Source organism: Scyliorhinus torazame, chromosome 3 (genome assembly GCF_047496885.1).
Source record: "Scyliorhinus torazame isolate Kashiwa2021f chromosome 3, sScyTor2.1, whole genome shotgun sequence".
NCBI lineage: Eukaryota > Metazoa > Chordata > Chondrichthyes > Carcharhiniformes > Scyliorhinidae > Scyliorhinus > Scyliorhinus torazame.
The window spans coordinates 24,994,425-25,010,587 of NC_092709.1; the positions used below are offsets into that span (position 1 = coordinate 24,994,425).

The window sequence follows — 16,163 nt, forward strand, 5'->3', positions numbered from 1 at the left end:
GGGGGAAGCCGAGGTCGGCCAGAGTTTGCTGACTTCTGGGAGCAACATGGGGGGTGCAATTACGCTAGTTTGGGATCTAGCGGGGGGGGGGGGGGTTAACTGGGTTGCTGCTGCTGGGGAGAAGGGGAGTTGGTATGGGGGGGGGGGGTCGGGGCGGGGGGGTGCCGCTTGGGGGAGATACGGCTACGTGGGAACCGGGTGAGGAGCTGGATTGAAAAAGGAGATGGCTAGTCGTCAAGGGGGGGGGGGTAAAGAGCCCCCCAACCCGGTTGATCACATGGAAGGTGAGAGGGCTGAACGGGCCGATTAAGAGGGCATGATTACTCGCACACCTAAAGAAACTTAAGGCAGATGTGGTTATGCTTCAGGAGACGCATCTGAAGCTGATAGACCAGGTCAGACTACGCAAAGGATGGGTGTTTCATTCGGGGCTAGACGCAAAAAACAGGGGGGTGGCCATACTAGTGGGGAAGCGGGTAATGTTTGAGGCAAAGACCATAGTGGCGGATAGTGGGGGCAGATACGTGATGGTGAGTGGCAAATTGCAAGGGGAGGCAGTGGTATTAGTGAACGTGTATGCCCCGAACTGGGATGATGCCAACTTTATGAGGCGTATGCTAGGACGAATCCCGGACCTAGAAGTGGGGAAGTTGGTAATGGGTGGAGATTTTAATACGGTGCTGGACCTAGGGCTGGACAGATCGAGGTCCAGGACCAGAAAGAGGCCGGCTGCAGCTAGGGTGCTTAAGGACTTTATGGAGCAGATGGGAGGAGTGGACCCCTGGAGATTTAGTAGACCTAGGAGTAAGGAGTTTTCGTTTTTCTCCTATGTCCACAAAGTTTATTCACGAATAGATTTTTTTGTTTTGGGAAGGGCACTGATCCCAAAGGTGACGGGGACGGAGTACACGGCTATAGCCATTTCGGATCATGCTCCACATTGGGTGGACCTGGAGATAGGGGAAGAAAAACAACAGCGTCCACCCTGGAGAATGGACATGGGATTATTGGCAGATGAGGGGGGGTGTTTAAGGGTGAGGGGGTGTATTGAAAGGTACTTGGAACTCAATGATAATGGGGAGGTACAGGTGGGAGTGGTCTGGGAGGCGCTGAAGGCAGTGGTTAGAGAGGAGCTGATATCTATTAGGGCACATAAAGGAAAGCAGGACAGTAGGGAAAGGGAGCGGTTGTTGAAAGAACTTCTGAGGGTGGACAGACAATATGCGGAGGCACCGGAGGAGGGACTGTACAGGGAAAGGCAAAGGCTACATGTAGAATTTGACTTATTGACTACGGGTAATGCAGAGGCACAATGGAGGAAGGCACAGGGTGTACAGTACGAATACGGGGAGAAGGCGAGCAGGTTGCTGGCCCACCAACTGAGGAAAAAGGGAGCAGCAAGGGAGATAGGGGGGTGAGAGATGAGGAGGGAGCGATGGAGCGGAGAGAGTGAATGGAGTGTTCAAGGCATTTTACGAAAGATTATATGAAGCTCAGCCCCCGGATGGGAAGGAGAGAATGATGTGCTTTCTGGATCAGCTGGAATTTCCTAAGGTGGAGGAGCAGGAGAGGGTGGGACTGGGAGCACAGATTGAGACGGAGGAAGTGGTGAAAGGGATTGGGAGCATGCAGGCGGGGAAGGCCCCGGGACCAGACGGATTCCCAGTTGAATTCTATAGGAAATATATGGACTTGCTGGCCCCGCTACAGATGAGAACTTTTAATGAAGCGAGGGAAAGGGGGCAGCTGCCCCCGACTATGTCAGAGGCAACGATATCGCTCCTCCTAAAGAAGGAAAAAGACCCGCTGCAATGCGAGTCCTACAGGCCCATTTCCCTCCTGAATGTGGACGCTACGATTCTGGCCAAGGTAATGGCAATGAGGATAGAGGATTGTGTCCCGGGGGTGGTCCATGAGGACCAAACTGGGTTTGTGAAGGGGAGACAGCTGAATACAAATATACGGAGGCTGCTAGGGGTAATGATGATGCCCCCACCAGAGGGGGAAGCGGAGATAGTGGTGGCGATGGATGCCGAGAAAGCATTTGATAGAGTGAAGTGGGATTATTTGTGGGAGGTGCTGAGGAGATTTGGTTTTGGGGATGGGTATATCAGGTGGGTACAGTTGCTGTAGAGGGCCCCGATGGCGAGCGTGGTCACGAATGGACGGGGGTCTGACTATTTTCGGCTCCAGAGAGGGACGAGGCAGGGATGTCCTCTGTCCCCGTTATTGTTTGCACTGGCGATTGAACCCCTGGCCATAGCATTGAGGGGTTCCAGGAAGTGGAGGGGAGTACTCAGGGGGGGGGGGGGGGGGGGGGGGGGGGGGGGCGGGGAAGAGAAGAACACCGGGTATCTCTGTATGCGGATGATTTGTTGCTATATGTGGCGGACCTGGCGGAGGGGAAGCCAGAGATAATGCGGAAATTTGGGGAGTTTGGGGATTTTTCAGGTTATAAACTGAACATGGGGAAAAGGGAGTTGTTTGTGGTGCATCCAGGGGAGCAGAGCAGAGAGATAGAGGATTTACCGTTGAGGGAGGTAACAAGGGACTTCCGATACTTGGGGATCCAGACAGCTAAGAATTGGGGTACATTACACAGGCTTAATTTAACGCGGTTGGTGGAACAGATGGAGGAGGACTTTAAGAGGTGGGACATGGTGTCCCTGTCATTGGCAGGTAGGGTGCAGGCGGTTAAAATGGTGGTCCTCCCGAGATTCCTTTTTGTGTTTCAGTGCCTCCCGGTGGTGGTCACGAAGGCTTTTTTCAAAAGAGTCGAGAAGAGTATTATGAGTTTTGTGTGGGCTGGGAAGACCCCGAGAGTGAGGAGGGGATTCTTGCAGCGTAGTAGGGACAGGGGGGGGGCTGGCACTACCGAGCCTAAGTGAGTACTACTGGGCCGCCAATGTTTCAATGGTGTGTAAGTGGATGGGAGAAGGGGAGGGAGCAGCGTGGAAGAGATTGGAGAGGGGGACTAACCTACAAGCTATGGTGACGGCGCCGTTCCCGTTCTCACCGAAGAAATACACCACAAGCCCGGTGGTGGTGGCTACTCTGAAAATCTGGGGGCAGTGGAGACGGCATAGGGGTAAGACGGGAGCCTCGGTGTGGTCCCCGATAAGAAATAACCATAGGTTTGCTCCGGGGAGAATGGATGGGGGATTTGGAACATGGCAAAGAGCAGGAGTAACACAACTGAGAGATCTGTTTGTAGATGGGACGTTTGCGAGTCTGGGAGCACTGACGGAAAAATATGGGTTGCCCCAAGGGAATGCATTTTGGTACATGCAATTGAGGGCTTTTGCAAGGCAACAGGTGAGGGAATTCCCGCAGCTCCCGACGCAGGAGGTGCACGATAGAGTGATCTCAGAGACATGGGTGGGGGATGGTAAGGTGTCGGACATATACAGGGAAATGAGGGACGAGGGGGAGATCATGGTAGATGAGCTGAAAGGGAAATGGGAAGAAGAACTGGGGGTGGAGATTGAGGAGGGGCTGTGGGCTGATGCCCTACGTAGGGTAAACTCATCGTCCTCGTGTGCCAGGCTAAGCCTGATACAATTTAAGGTGTTACACAGGGCGCATATGACTGGAGCACAGCTTAGTAAATTTTTGGGGGTAGAGGATAGGTGTGCGAGATGCTCGAGAGGCCCAGCGAATCACACCCACATTTTCTGGTCATGCCCGGCACTACAGGGGTTCTGGGTGGGGGTGGCAAATGTGCTTTCGAAGGTGGTGGGGGTCCGGGTCGAACCAAGCTGGGGGTTGGCTATATTTGGGGTTGCAGAAGAGCCGGGAGTGCAGGAGGCGAGAGAGGCTGACGTGTTGGCCTTTGCGTCCCTTGTAGCCCGGCGCAGGATATTGTCAATGTGGAAGGAAGCCAAACCCCCAGGTGTGGAGACCTGGATAAACGACATGGCAGGGTTTATAAAGTTAGAACGAATTAAGTTTTTGTTAAGGGATTCGGCTCAGGGGTTCACCAGGCGGTGGCAACCGTTCGTCGATTACCTCACAGAAAGATAGAGGGAATGGAAAAGAAGTAGACAACAGCAGCAACCCAGGGGGGAGGGGGAGGAATCAAACGGACTCTCAGAGATGTTATTGTATATGTATAATATGTATGGGTAGTTGTTATAGGTAATTGTATATTGGATTGTTGGATTGTATTTTTGGAGAGTATTTATTTTGGACAAGGCAGTTGCCATTCAGTTTTGTTTTTGTTTATATATTATTTGTTTACTTGTTTAAAACTGGCCACTGTTATTTATATTGCTTTATTGTTGTGTAAAAGAAACACTACGTACTGTTATGTTTGGCCAAAAATCTTGAATAAAATATATATATTTTTTAAAAATAAATAAATAATACTATACTTACAAATCCATCTCAAGTTTTATTGAGGCCAGGCTGACGGGTAAAGAATTCAATATTTTCACTTGGCCCCTGCTTATGAATGCATGCGATTGCTTGAAATTTGGCATTCTTGCATTTGTCCAAATAAAAATTCAAAATTGTGAAGTTAATCATGATGAATCCAGTCCATATTCAGTCACAGGTTCTCTTAGCATTTTCAAAAGGACAAATCTTTCAAAAGGGCAGCACGGTAGCATTGTGGATAGCACAATTGCTTCACAGCTCCAGGGTCCCAGGTTTGATTCCGGCTGGGTCACTGTCTGTGCTGAGTCTGCACATCCTCCCCATGTGTGCGTGGGTTTCCTCCAGGTGCTCCGGTTTCCTCCAACAGTCCAAAGATGTGGTTAGGTTGATTGGCCATGATAAATTGCCCTTAGTGTCCAAAATTGCCCTTAGTGTCGGGTGGGTGTTATAACCTGCCTGCTTACCAATTGCTGGGGACTAATGACAATCCCACAATCCTGTGGGAGAATGAGCTTCCCCAATGAGGGGGGCGGAGAAACCATTAGCAGACTCCCTGTATAAATAAAGCTGGCCAGTTTGGAACCAGCAGGAAGGAGTAAGCAGCAAGGGACGTTGCTGCTGCTGTTATATATATTTATAGATATATGTTATTGTAAATAAATGTTATTTCTTTGTATCCTTAAAACTCGTGCTGGATTCTTCGTGGCCCTCACAAAAGTGGGGTTACTGGGTTATGGGGATAGGGTGGAGGTGCTGACCTTGGGTAGGGGGCTCTTTCCAAGAGCCGGTGCAGACTCGATGGGCCGAATGGCCTCCTTCTGCACTGTAAATTCTATTATTCTATGATATTCAGATGAAGGGCTTGTGCAGGGAGGATAAGTTCCTCCACTCTCTGCTGTTCTCAGTGTCCTAATCTCCTCCTTCCCACCCAGCACCAGTTGAAAAGGTTCAGAACATTGCTGAGTCTCAAGTCCTACAAAACAAATAAACAGAGCACACAGCATGGCAAGGCCTGATGCAGCTGGCATGACTACTGCCTTTACATTTACGTTGAAGAATCCGTCTTCATCGCCAAGGTTTGAAAGAGTTCAGCTGGATAATTTCTGGTCAACGTCCTATTTGGTTTGGCAGAGATCTCGTGCTACTTGGGAACATTTAGGAATCCATTAGGAATTTAATTGCGCTACCACTCGAGATGTGAGAGTTGGACTCTGAAGAAAGAGAATGAGGAGGATAACAGGTTTTGAAGTGTAGGTGATGGAGGAGGATGCTCAGAATCAGCTGAATGGGCAGGAAGACAAGATGTGTGGGTGGGATAAAAAGTTCAGGAATCAAAATGGTTGCCAAGTACAGTTACAGCGAGAAAGAACATCAAATAACAGAGATTGGAAATGAAGACGTGACAAGCCTTGTTCTGGCAACAACTGAAGGAAAGTTGAGGGCAAAAAACAGAGGAGGAAGAAAAATCGGATGGGTGGATAAGACTGAGGAGATGAAGACTCAGGGAGACTCGAAGGAAACCAAAGAATCATTAAGATGATGACAAGGCCCCACCAAGGCTACAATGACAATCAACAAACGAACCACCCAGACTCATTTTCCCCTCAAGCTCCTCCCTCACATTGTCTTTGAGTTGTTGCCGTTGGAGATGCCCAATAGGCAACCCACTTTAATCCACCCAGTCTATCCTCTGCCAGTACAACTCACCCAAGGTGAGCAGAGAGAAGTACAGTGATTGCGGTTGCTAGATTAGTCATCGGAGCACTGGATCGATAGCCCAGAGAACACAGGTTCAAATCCCAACACGGCATTTCGGGGGTTTGATTTCAGTTTAAGAAGATAAATCTGGAACTTGAGCTGGTAGAAATGACCCCTGCTTTGCTGAACCATCATAAAAAAAAACATTAGTTTTTTGGGGGTGGAAATCTGGTCCATACGTGGAATTTCTTCAGTCTCTCATCAGCATTTTTTTTTATTTTATTTTTTTTTAAATCACTCTTTCATGCACCACTGACAAGGAAAACATTTATTTCCCATGCCCAACTCCCCTAGGGAAGATGGTGGGCGAGTCAGCTTCTGGAACTACTGCAGTCCCCTTTTCTCTTGACAGTTAGGCGCCATGGAGGGCAGTTAAAAGTATGGAGCAAAACGTTGGCCAGACCTCAAGAACATCAGTGAACCAGGTTGAATCTTACGGCAATCTATTATAGTTTCATGAGACTAGCTCGCTCTCAATTCAGCTTGATTAATTGAACTTAAGCAGCCGCCATGGTGGGATTTGAACCCTAACCCCAGAGCATCAGCCTTGACCTCTGGGTGACGAGTCCAGTGACACAGCCCCTCATTGACTCTTAGCTGCTTCTGAAGTGGCCGAGAAAGCCGTTAAAGTTGCATCAGTCCTTCATCCGCAGTTTAAGAAGAAAGTCCACCATTGTCACCATCTTCTCAGGGTAACTAGTGATAGGCAATAAATGGCAGCCTTGCTAGCGACACCCAAACCCAAGAATCAACGCATTAAAAAAATTGTAAAACTTGCTGTCTGTTCACAGAAGAAATAAATTGCAATTTTATTGCGTCCTTCATGACCCGAGGATATCTGAAAGTGATTTACAACTAATCATGTATTTTTAAAATGTTATCACTTTTGCAATAGATGAAACACAACAGCCAATTTACACATGCACACTCTCACAAACAGCAATGGCCAGATATCAGTTTTATTGATGTTGATTTAAGAGAAAAACTTTAAAGAGTGCTCGGCGAACTCCCCTAGGTTACTTCGAATGGTAGCAAGAGATCGTTTAGATCCACCGCGGTTTAATTTCTCTGTGTGAAAGGCAAAAGCACCCCCCCCCCCCCCCCCGCCATGGGAAACATGTTCTGCAGGAATAATGATGAACAAATTATTAAGAAACAAATTTCTTTTTTCGCGACTTATGGGGATTCAAATGTTTTTGGAGGGGGGCTTTATGTAAAGAACCAGTTTAACATGTTCAAACTGTTTCCGCACCAAAGATAGTCAGCTAGGCACCCAGATCATTAATGTTAGCCACTGATAAGGGTTGTACCGCAGTATATACAGAAAGAAGATTCAAAAACTTCAGTGACAGCAACCTAAAGCGCAAAAATGCCCATTAGTAGCACCCAGCACTGAATACATCATTACTCAATTGTCAAGCACACTATGTAGATTGGTTAAAACATTCAGCTATCAAGACAAGTCAAGTCAGACATTCTGTGGTTTACTTTCTGCACTTTATCATTTGATTCCTTCAATTTAGAATTTGATGATCTGCTGACAGCTCCGTGAAACAGTGTGAAAGGGTTACTCGGGTATTTCAGCTTTTTTTTTATAAAAGATTTTATTGAGGCATTTTAAATATATTCATAATCACAAAAATAAAAAAGCTGACCGTGGCAACAAACCCCCTCCCTCCAGCAACAGACCCCCCCCCCACCAGCAACAGACCCCATCCATCTCGCCGCTACCCGCCTCCATTTCCAACTTATCACCCCACCCCAAACAAAAAGTAAGCCCCCATCCCCCCGCGCGACGACTCAATACTTGTTACAGGAGTCGATAAACAGCTTCCATCTCGAGGTGAACCCCGCCTCCACTCCTCGAATGGCGATCTTAAATAATTTTCCAAATGCAGGGGGCGCGATTCGCCGATCGCGGGACTGAGTGTCCGCGGTGTCGTGAACGCCGTCGCGTTTCACGGCGGCGCGAAACAGGCGTGGGCAGAAGCGATTCTGGCCCCCAGAGGGGCCAGCATGGCGCTAGAGCGGTTCACGCCGCTCCAGCCTTACATCCTGGCGTGGACTGGGGGCGCCGCCAACCCGCGCATGCGCAGTGGTGAAGTGCCAACCGACGCATGCGCGGTAGACTCACGGAACGCTCCGGCCCAGACGCAACATGGCGCGGGGGTTCTGGGGCCGGAAGCGCAACAAAGTAGGCCGGGGGGGGGGAAAGAGACCGGCCCGACAATCAGCGGGCCAGACCCAATCGGAGGGCCCCCCCACCCCCCAGTGAAGGAGCGCTTTTCCCCGCCCCACAGGCCACCCCCTGACCCTTCGTGCAGGGTTCACGCCGGCAACTACCAGGTGTGAATGGCGCCGGCAGGACTCTGCCGTTTCTGCATGGCCACTCGGCCCGGAGAATCGGCGGCCCTCGACCGGCGCAAATGGCACCGATTCTCCGCACCTCGGAGAATTGCGCGTCGGGGTGGCGTGGTGCGTTTGCGGCGATTCTCCGGCCCGGCGCGAGGCTGGGAGAATCGCGCCCAGGAACTCTGCCAAATCGTTCACCCATACCACAGTCTTTGGTGGCGCCAAGTCCTCCCAGTACAGCAAATTCCGTCTCTGGGCTATCAGGGAGGCAAAGGCCTCTCTCCCCACATGTACTCCCGGGTCCTCCGACACTCCAAATATCGCCAACACCGGACTCGGAGCTACCTCTGCTCCCAAAATCTTTGACATTAGGAAGTCCGGAAATCCCTTCCAAAACTCCCTCAACCTCGGACACTAGTCGAGTATTTTCTCAACAGTGTTTGCAGTACTGTTCAGTGGATGAAGACTTTGTGTTGGCACAGGATGGGCTAAATGTACAATAACAAGCTGTCACATTTAATCCCCAGGTTGGGTGGTCTCAGCTGGGGCAATAGTGGGGCTGCAGTGGCAAAGGACACTTTACCACTGTGACCCCAGCAGAACCCTGGACCCATTTTCTTCACGCTGGTGTAGGGTGGCACGGTAGCACAGTGGTTAGCACTGTTGCTTCGCAGCGCCAGGGTACCGGGTTCAATTCCTGCTTGGGTCACTGTCTGTGCGGAGTTTGCATGTTCTCCCCGTGTCTGTGTGGGTTTCCTCCGGGTGCTCCGGTTTCCTCCCACAAATCGCGAACGACATGCTTGTTAGGGGAATTGGACATTCTCAAGTCTCCCTCTCTGAATCCAAACAGGTGCCGGAATGTGGCGACTAGGGGATTTTCACAGTAACTTAATTGCAGTGTTAAATGTAAGCCTACATTGTGATAATAAAGATGAAATGAAAAATTGTCTATTGTCACAAGTAGGCTTCAAATGAAGTTACTGTGAAAAGCCTCTCGTCGCCACATTCCGGCGCCTGTTCGGGGAGGCTGGTACAGGAATTGAACCGTGCTGCTGGCCTGCCTTGGTCTGCTTTCAAAGCCAGCAATTTAGCCCTGTGCTAAATGAGCCCCAGCTATTATTATTATTTTATTGCAATAAGGCGAGACCTCCAAGCACAATAACTGCAACCAACAGGGAGCCATTCACCAGTCAAAGCCGAAGTGATTTTGCCACACAAGAGAAGGAAATTAGGGGCTTAAAGAGCCTTGAAAAGAGGAGGGTTTTCAGGGCATTCCAGAAATGCTTTACAGCCAATGAACTACCCAGGCCCAAAAAACACTTTCCTATTTCTCCTTTTGCTTTACAGGGGCAGCTGTCCCCCAAAGGTAATACACTCGCCTGGTCAGGAGATTGGGGATTGAACTCCAGAGATTGGAGAAAGCACAGGATCTAGGCTGACAATTCAATAAAACAGAACTGAAGGGGACTGCTGAACCATTGCCATTTTCCCCAGATGACACATTATACCGAGGCTCCAGTTGCCCCCTCGGGTAGATGTAACAGATCCCCAACAGCAACATTTGAAGAAGAGCAGGGGAGCTCTCTCCCCCTTACCACTTTTTAATCCATCAGCCAATATTGAAAACAGATGACGTGGACATTACCTCATTGCTGTTTGTGGGATCGTACAATTTGGCCGCTGCGTCTTCCGGTGATGGCGGGCGGGAGGCAGCCGCACAATGGAAGGCTCCCGTTCGGAAACGGCATTTTCGGGGCTTTAAGCCCGGTCCCAGGGTCCACGGAGGCGGCAAAAGCAGGGAGAAGACACAGAGGAGGCACAGTGAAAGCACAGTAAAGAAAAATGTCGAGGACGAGCAAAAAAACAGCTGTAAAAAAAACAGCTGAAGGTCCATCAGGGAGTGGAAAGGTCACCGCGGGGTCACCAAGGAAAATGGAGGCTGAAGCACCAGGGGAGGCCGCATTGCTTACGGCTGAAGAAATAACTAAGGCGATGGCTGCGGAATTCGAAAGGCAGTTTACAAAATACATGGAGACAATGAGGAAGGAGATGAGGGAGGTTTTGAGTGTGTTGGTGGAGGAGGCGATTTCCCTGGTGATGACAGCGGTGGCGAGCGCAGTAGCGGAGGTGCAGGAGCAAGGGGAGGCGCTGAAGGAAGTGGAGGAGACATTATTGCAGCACGGTGATCAACTTAACTCGCTGGGGAAGGAGATGTGGAAGGTGATGGAGATTAACAAGGATCTGCGAGGAAAAATGGAAGACCTGGAAAACAGATCCAGGCAACAGAATTTGAGGATTGTGGGGCTGCCCGAAGGAGTTGAAGGACCGAGGCCGACTGAGTATTTTGCCGCTATGCTGGCGAAACTATTGGGGGAGGGGGAGGATCCCTCCCGATATGAACTGGATCGGGCTCACCGGCCATGGAGGCCTGTACCAAAGGCGAGTGAGCCGTCAAGGGTAGTGAATCTGTGCTTCCGGAGGTACAGTGCGAAGGAGAAGGTCCTGAGCTGGGCCAAGCAGAAGCGGGTGGTGCAGTGGGCTGGAGCTGGTATATGTGTATACCAGGACTTTACGGTGGAGCTGGCAAGGAGGCGGGCTGCTTTCAACCGGGTGAAGAGGGCACTGTACATTACCAAGGTGCAGTGCGGGATTGTATATCCAGCAAAGCTGAGGGTGACTTACAAGCTCAAGGACTTTTATTTTGGAACGGCGGAAGCAGCGGAGGAGTTTGCAAAGGCAGAAGGACTGTGGCAGAACTGAGAAATTGAGAAATGGCCATGTGCCAATGTAACCTCAGGACTGTATTTTCTTCTTTTTTGTTTCACTGCGTGCGGGTGTATGGACTAAAGGAGCCAATGTTGTATATATTTGGACAAGGGAAGTGATGGGACTTTCACTCGAAATGAGGGCTCTTTGGGGTGTAGGTGGATATGCGGGGTTTGTGTGCTAAAAGGGGATTTCTGGGCTTTCCTAGGGCCGGGAAAGGGGGAAAGGGACCCGGGCGGGGACCTAAACCGGCCAGTGAACAGGAGTGAGGTGGGGGAGGGGCTGCGGCCATCGGAGCTTGGCAGAACAGGGTCCGAGTGGTCTAGCCGGGGTGGAAATTTGGGGGGGGGGGGGGAAGGAACATAGGTTGGTGGGAGGAGCTTTACAGGAGGCAGTGGACGGGAGGAGTTGGGGGGGGGGGGGTTACAACTCTTGGGTATCATGTACGGTACTCTTTCAGAGGCTGGATGGCGTTGAGTGTAGGGGGGAGAGAAAGAGTGCATTCTATAGGTCAATGGTGACCATGGGCGGTCCCGGACTCCTTTTTCTTTTTCTCCTTTGCTTTTTGTTTCCACCGTGGGAGGGTTTGTTTTATTAGATGCATATATTGACAGGTGGGCCGTTGTTTGGGGTGGTGGGAGGATGGGATCATTGTTATTGTTAAGGGGATTGATTTTGTATTTGTTACCATTTACTGTCTGTGGGTGGGGTGACAATTTAAGGAAAATGGAGAATAAAAACTTTTTAAAAATTAAAAAAAAATTTGGCCGCTGCGTGCTACCCCCCCCCCCCCCCCCCCCCCCCACCCCCCCCCCCACCACACACACACACACACACACACACACACACACCTCCCCCCACTGTCAGCATCCCAGGTGAGAAAATGGGAGGAAATATAAGCTGCTTCTGCCAGGACACAAAATAAGCCCACATTCAGATTGGGACTCTAGCAAGCTCCATATAATAGGGAGCAAAACGCAACTTACAACATCTAAAAATGTTCATTGCAATTTAAAATTTCCCTTCAGCTGATTAAAAACTTCCCTCTCGTCGATACTACTCAAGAATGCAGCAAGCAACAAAGAGAATAGTGTCAGATTTCAAGAGCACAAAAGGACTGGTTAAATGGGAAGACACACTGCACAATTTAACAGAAGAGAACAGTGAAGTGATGGAAAGGCACCTGGGGGTGGGTGGGTGAGTGGACACGCACACATACAAGGAAGCTTATGGTAAACCTTTGTAACACATTGGTTAGGCCCCAGCTGGAGTATTGTCTTCAATTCTGGCACCACACCTAAGGATGTTAAGGCCTTGTAGAGGGTGTAGAGAGATTTACGAGAACGATACCGGGGCTGAAAGGCTTTGATTCTGCGGAGAGACGAGAGAAGTTGGGGGCTGCTCTCCTTAGAATGAAGAATATTAAAAATTCCATGGAGAGGAGAAATCATGAAGGATTTTGACAGAAACGGCTTTAATTGACGGAAGAATCAGTAAACCAGAGATTTAAGCTGAAATGAGTCTGCGAAGGCAGGAGAAAACTTCTTTAAAAACAGTGGGTTGCTGCGATCTGAATGCACTGACTAAAAAGGGAAGCTGATTCAATTATAACTTTCAAAAGTAAATTGCATAAGTATTCACTGAGGAAACATTTTACAAGGCTGGGTGGAAGGAGCAGGGGAGTGGGACTGATTGGATAGCTCCACCAGCACAGGAACAATGGGCCGAAAGGCCTCCCTTTATGCAGTAACATTCCTGTGGGAAGTCTGCAAATGTTGCGGATTTTCGCTGCTGGGAAGACCGGTTTTTCAGACAGCTCGGAGAGTTCCAGTCGGAGCCAGCCCACACTGTAGCTAATAACCTCACGAGCAACAACTGCAATACAAATGTGCCATCAGACAGCTGTCAGGTCTTCTCAGACAAGCCTTCACCAGCACCACAGATTAGGAAGGCCTTGCAGAGGGCGTAAAAAGGGATTTACTAGAATAGTACCACTGACGAGGGACTTCAAATTGTGTGGAGAGACGAGACAAACTGGGATTGATAGAGTGGAGGAGGTTACGGAGCATTTTGATTAAGGTCACCAGAACTCTGAAAGGATTTTGATTACACAGAAAGAAAGTGTTTCTACAGGCAGGAGGGACCTAGAGGTTACAAATTCAAGGTAGTTGCCAAAAGAACCAGAACGCAGACGAGGAGAATTATTTTGAAAACCGGCTGCTATAATCTCGAGTGTACAACATGAGAGGACGATGGAAACAGTAACTTTCATGCTTGTAGGGGAGAATTGTGCAGGGCTATGCAGAAGGGAAAGGGGGCGGATTAGTCAACTTTTTCCAAAAAAGTCAGCTCAGAATGGCTGGAGTTTACAGGGCACCCCCCCACCCCCCTCCACTAGGATAAGTCGTCAGTGGGACAGCCCAACCACAATAAAGCCAACTACCCTACAGCAATTTGACACTTAGTAGCATTAATTGTCTTAAGGCGAGACTTAAAGGGAGTGTATGAGGGGATGTCTCCCCTCTGCCTTGCCTAGCACGAGGCTGAACAGCCAATACGGCTGGGTTACCCACTTGAGACATAGGCAAAATAGCAGTGGAGGTGAGATGGGGCCCTTGAAGTGGCCAATAATAAGGGCTTCAATGGGGCGGCACTGTGGCGCAGTTTTGGATCTGCTGCCTCACTGTGCCGAGGACCCATGTTTGATCCCGGCCCCGGGTCACTGTCTGTGTGGAGTTTGCATATTCTCCCGTGTCTGCGTGGATCTCACCCCCCGCAACCCAAAGATGTGCAGGTAGGTGGATTGGCCATGCTAAGTTGCCTCTTAATTGGAACTTTAAAAAAAATATATAAAGGACCTCAAGGGTGCTTGGCAACCTTATGTCTCCACCATACCCCAGTCAAATTGAAGACCGGTCAGGGTTGGCGACATGCAGGCCATGATCTGCATTTTACAAGCACCTGCCCTGCTTCAGACCCATTGCGGGAAGCATTAAATTAATCTCAATGAGTGGCTGGGCTGAATGGCCTCATGCATTGTATAATCATTATTTTCACCTTTAAGAGAATTAACACTTAACTGCTGCAACGCATTTTCACCTAATTTTAAAGGATGCAGGGGAACAAATATTTGAGTGACTAAAAGCAGTGAGACAATAACTCACAAACTGCCCATCAATCTCCCCACTTGGTCCTGAAAATTTCGAAAATCCTGTGTCAACATTTCTGAGACAGCGCTCTGCAGCAATGGCTCCTGCACAAGGAATGAATGACTGGAGGACAATCAAACCAAAACTGAGATGCAGCCAGCCCCCCAGCGAGACACGGGTTCAATCTCTGCTCTGTGATGACTCAAAGCTGTTCAGTCCAGGCTGGAAGGGGACGAGAATCAAGACACCTAACCCTGGAATGCTACTCAGCTGAAATCCCTGCTTAGATGTTGTGTCCACACTGGGTACAGGCAAGAGTTGGGCTGGGCGCCGATGCCTCCCAAGGTTCAATAGCACACTTTCTCTCACTGGACAGGGACAGAGGTGAGGAACAGCTGTTTGGCTAATTTAAAAAAAGGGTGATCAGGCATTCTGTAAATCATCAGAAAGGGGATGAAAGGTCTGCTTTTAAAAGAAGCCACAGAGTGGAAATAAAGCCCATTAAAAAGTTATTAAAATGGGGCTAAATGTGCAGCCCCTGGGCACCACCTACACCGGTGGGTGTCTGACAGCAGGAGGAACAGAATGAAAAACCCTCGAGGATGCGACAAAGTGCAGAGGGGGGGGGGGGGGGGAAACACAGCCCACAGCGATCCAACCCAATGAAAACTACAGCCAAGGCAGCGTGGAGTTTACAGGGCAGGCAAGCAAGTGCATCGACTCCCTTTTCAAACCGCGCGTTAAAATCTCAAGGACTTTACCCCTTTTTGTTCCGCACTCTGAATGCACGTTCATCACATTCCAGAAGCGGAGCCACAACTTTAGCCACAGCCTTAAGGACTGGAATTCATGCCATCCATCCAGGATAAACAAGGCGTGGAATGCCCCGGGCGAGAATCCGCCGCCAGCATGACCCTGTACAGCACAGACTCCGAAACATATATAATCATGAAAAACACGCACACGCCATTGCCTGTTAAATCATTGCCACAAATCCCACACGAGACGGAAAAAAGCAGAAGTCCTCCTCATTTCTGACAGGAACACAGCTCTTTTCAAAGTTCACTCGCCCGGCTCTCGGCGCCTTTCTCACATTTTTACAGAGGGAGGGGCGGGGGGGTTTTCAGTCAAAGAAAAAAAGAGGGTCAGTCGTAAATTCCAGCCCCCTCCCTCCCCCCTCCAAATTAAAAAGTCAACGCGTTTAAACTAGTGACTAACTCCCGATTCATCTGAATTCAGGTCCCAGCATTTCCCACTGAGTGCAGTCGAGGAGAGAAGCGGTACTTGGCCAAGCAGACACAGCCCATAACGGAATCATCAGCCTGTCATTCCCAAATCCTGCCGCTTGCCATCCAGCTGCTGCACATCCAGTCAGCAGAGGCTTTTCCACAATCCTGCGAGGCTGTGCACCTCCATCAGCTGTCTTTTAGGCTTTTTGTTGGGAAAAAAAACACTACAGAGGCCCTCCCCTCCCCTCCCTTCCCCAGTGTCAGTCAAATTCCAGGCCAGCAAGACAGGTTCAGTGATGCCAACAAGTTGCCATTCAGATGTCAGGGCTCACTGACTGACTCCTCAGCTCTGTGTGTGTGTGTGTGTGTGTATGTGTCTCAGTGCCAGCCTGGCCTTTGAAGTTGTTACTGTCCACGTGTTGCTGCTGCAGTGACAGGCTTGCACACACACACTTGCCCCTCACCAGATGCCACGTTGGTACCAGGGCTGCTCACAGCTGGCTCCCCATCACCCTGTCCTGTTCCTGCTGAT

General features: G+C 49.7%; 1 protein-coding gene across 8 annotated transcripts in view; it reads right to left on the minus strand.

Moving 5' to 3' along the window:
• LOC140408348 (PH and SEC7 domain-containing protein 1-like) overlaps positions 1–16,163 on the minus strand; it is a 613,055-nt gene that overhangs the window by 140,786 nt on the left and 456,106 nt on the right. For 7 of the 8 annotated variants that reach the window (XM_072495423.1, XM_072495424.1, XM_072495429.1 and 4 more), the window contains one exon: positions 10,133–10,243. The exons of the other annotated variant lie outside the window; for it this stretch is intronic. In XM_072495423.1, coding sequence (XP_072351524.1) covers positions 10,133–10,243 — 111 coding nt within the window. The remainder of the gene's footprint in view (positions 1–10,132; positions 10,244–16,163) is intronic. 8 annotated transcript variants of the gene reach the window in all.